This window comes from Acanthopagrus latus, chromosome 17 (genome assembly GCF_904848185.1).
Source record: "Acanthopagrus latus isolate v.2019 chromosome 17, fAcaLat1.1, whole genome shotgun sequence".
Taxonomy (NCBI): Eukaryota; Metazoa; Chordata; class Actinopteri; order Spariformes; family Sparidae; genus Acanthopagrus; species Acanthopagrus latus.
Window position 1 is genome coordinate 17,063,120 of NC_051055.1, and position 3,484 is coordinate 17,066,603.

General features: G+C 40.1%; 1 protein-coding gene across 3 annotated transcripts in view; it reads right to left on the minus strand.

The window, feature by feature from the left end:
• Nucleotides 1–2,685: 2,685 nt before the first annotated feature.
• Nucleotides 2,686–3,484, minus strand: part of tbrg4 (transforming growth factor beta regulator 4) — a 7,209-nt gene continuing 6,410 nt past the window's right edge. For 2 of the 3 annotated variants that reach the window (XM_037073527.1, XM_037073526.1), the window contains exon 11: nt 3,119–3,256. In XM_037073527.1, coding sequence (XP_036929422.1) covers nt 3,155–3,256 — 102 coding nt within the window. In that variant the 3' untranslated portion in view covers nt 3,119–3,154. Of the gene's footprint in view, nt 3,257–3,484 lie in introns of all 3 variants that reach the window. The other variant, XM_037073528.1, reaches the window with a different exon arrangement.

Sequence of the window (3,484 nt, forward strand, 5' to 3'; positions counted from 1 at the left end):
GCTAGTTACACACTCTACCTCCTACTCTGATTGGATCCCCAAGGAATTATCAGGGAGTCATCTCCCCCGAGGGCACCTACAGCATCTGTCCCTGCCCTCTGTCTTATCTAAAGCACTCTTGCTTGTTCTCCATCCTGTTTCTTTACCTTCAAAGACAACAGGCAAGGGAGAAATAAATGAAAATAGAAAGACAGAGAGGGGGCGGCAGCACTGAGCCAACTGACCAGCAAGGGTAGTTTCCATGGCAACCCAAAACTTCCCATGATAGAGTGCCAGCTCAGCAAAAGTGAGCTAAACTGGATAATGAATGACAGCCTCTGTGCAATTCAGGTGATCTGAAGTAATAAAGCTGCAGCTAAACTTATGCTAACCCATCCTTACCAAATCTAACCTATCCAATCCTTACCCATCCTATCCAGACCCAACCTAACTTAAGCTAACCTAACCTATGCTAACACATCCAATCCTTACCTAACACAACCTGACCTAGCCTAACGGAAACTAAACTAACCTAACCTTGATTTTCATTTTATTCATTTTTATAGGGATTTTGACCATGTTTACAGGGGTTCAAATTTTAAGATAAAAGACGAATGAAACAGTACATGATGCCCCCAGCTACTGGGGTCCATCATTTTTACCCTTTCCTAACCTAACCTATGCTAACCCATCCAATCCTTACTCATCCTATCATGACCCAACCTAACCTAACCTTCCCTAACATATGCTAACCCATCCAGTCATAACTTATCTTATCCTGACCTAACCTTACGCAGCCTATGCTAACCCATCCAGCCCTAACCCATCCTATCCTGACTTAACCTAATCTGAACCTAACCTAACTTAACCTTACCTAACATAACCTATGCTTATCCAACCTAACCTTACCCACCCAATTCTGACCCATATAACCTAACCCATTCTAAATCCAAACGTAAAGAAAAATAAATAACATAATTTAAACCAAACCATCTGCCATAAACAAGGCTCACTTTTTCTAACCTGAGACCTAAGAACTGAGTCTGATACAATATTGTCTCAGGGCCAGATGAGAGTTCTCCAGGTGAGTCTGAATAAATCACAGGCTTGTTTGTGTCAGTGTTCAGGTGGTTGCTACATGGGAGTGGCTGTAAGGCACCTTGCCACTGTGCACTACCTCAGTGACCTCACTTCAGTGAACGTACTAACATCAAAATACTTTATTTTATCTGCATTTTTCACAGCTAGTTTAGAAAATAACATCAGTGCCAGATGAAAAATTGACTAGTGATAGAAGGAGAAATAACAAACGTGGTCAATTTTGACTTAAGTTTGAATAAGCTTAATACATGTATTTATACGCTAAAAAGAACTTAGTGGCACTGGTGACACTTTATGATAACCATAATTAATGAATGGCTCATTTTCTAGTTAATTAGATTTAGTTACATGATTTTACTGTTAAGAAACTGTATGATGAAATGAAATGATTATACACTTGTTAAGTAATTGTAAAGGGTAAAATCATTAGTGTCAACTCATCCAAATAATGTTGACCAAATATGAATGACCATAGTATTAATATTAATAATACCGGTAGTTTAGTACTAATAAATAGTTTATAAAGCATTTCATGGCCTGTAAACAGTTAAATACTGTATATATAATTGTTTATTTTAATGATATGATAGATATTATAAAGTGTAACTGTGTGAGTCAATCAAGGTATCAGGGAAAAAAAATTGAGTGCATGACCTCAGTGGTTGCCATGGACCTGATGTTGACCTTTAAAACTGTGAGTACTTGGACTGAAAGTAGTATTTGGGTGGAAATTGTCAAAGGTCAAAGCTTTACATGCAGTGAAGTAGCACATCTTCTGTTCAGGAACACTTCAGCTGCACTTGCAAGCTGCCAACCCATCAGATTCCATGAGCAAGAAATTCAATACTGGAAGTGCTAGCTGGGCTCTCTGTCAACAGTCCATCAATCGATCCATTAGGCCCCCTCAATATTGGGAAGAACAACTAATGCACCATGGTTCTGGATTATGTGGTTGTTTATCAAAATTTCATGTTTGTCATTTCCCCTCACTCTGGCTTGTTATCCTTTGGCTCCATCTCACTTGAACCCGTCATCACTCCTCTGCTCTGGCTCGTACTTGTCAGGTTTCTTCCCTCTGCCACACAACAGACTCGGATGTCAGAGTGCTGCTGCTGCCCATGTTGTTGTGTAGGCAGTTTCAGGTCAGCAAAGTGTTTTTATCTGAGAATCTCACTCTTGCTGTTTTTTTTTCACAATAAGGCTGTTAACACACAGACATGGATTTATTGTGAAATTTAAAAAAAAACTATCTGTTCAAGTTTGAACACGATTCTTGAAGAAATCAATTAGCAAACTACCCAAACTTGCTATATCTAGGGATTTTAAAGCCTCTCCTATAACAAACAAAACCAGAACTCATAAAATGAAAAAAAAAAAAAGAACACAAACCTCAGGTACTGCTGTATGCTGTTGCCTGTTAGTATAACTGATGCACTCACACCAGCACGCCAGAGAGGTGTGTCATTAGCAGTGTCATGTGAAATGAAACTGTTCGAATACCACAGTCGATCTAATGCAACTGGAAGATGTGCACACATGCCCACGCATCCTGGGCCTGAATCCTTAAGGGCATAAAGACAATTTCATAAGAATCAAAGGACAAAACAAGGGCAATAAAACAGTTTATTTCATCACAAGATGACACACATTCACAGAGATAATTTAGATATACCAATCTATTAACAAGCACATTCTGGCCAAACATCTACAAATGGCCCACGTGGTCTTGTGTTGACATGCCACCAGCAGATCTAAAGACTTCGTCGATGATCACATCATTTTCTACAGATGTACTTACTGTTGTTTATTTCAGTCGCTCTCTGGCTCCAAAAATCTCACTCTTCATCACCATGGAAACAGGGAAAGCCCCACACGTTGCCGAGGGAACCAGAGAGAAAATATGATTTTTTTTTGTTGTTGTTTTTTTCCTGACAAAGTATGAGAGAGCTATTCTGCAGCGCCACTCTGCTCTGAGTGTGAACGTGGGTGTGCATGTGTTTTCCCTGTGGTCCCATTTGGTTTGAGTTTAGCCCTGATTTAGCTGAGTCTGCAAGTTTGCTCGCGACTGATGGATTCACTTGGCCATGTCCTCAGCTACGACCTTTCCGATTTTATCCTTCAGGTATGCCAATTTCTGCCAGTCTGTCTTCAGCTCCAGCCACTCGTAATAAGGCACCTGAAGGAGGACAAAAAGGACGGATTTGAAAACATTTCCTCAGTACCTGCAATTTTTATTTTCAAACATTTAAAAAAAAAGGACATGAAGGTTTTCAATCTCATGTAGATTCAGCCAACACACACACACTCACTGCAGCACTGAAAAGGCAGCTGATGATACCAGTGGCAATAGACATTGTCCTAGATGAGAGAGCAAGAGAGAGAGAGAGCTTGGATCGGCCTAGAT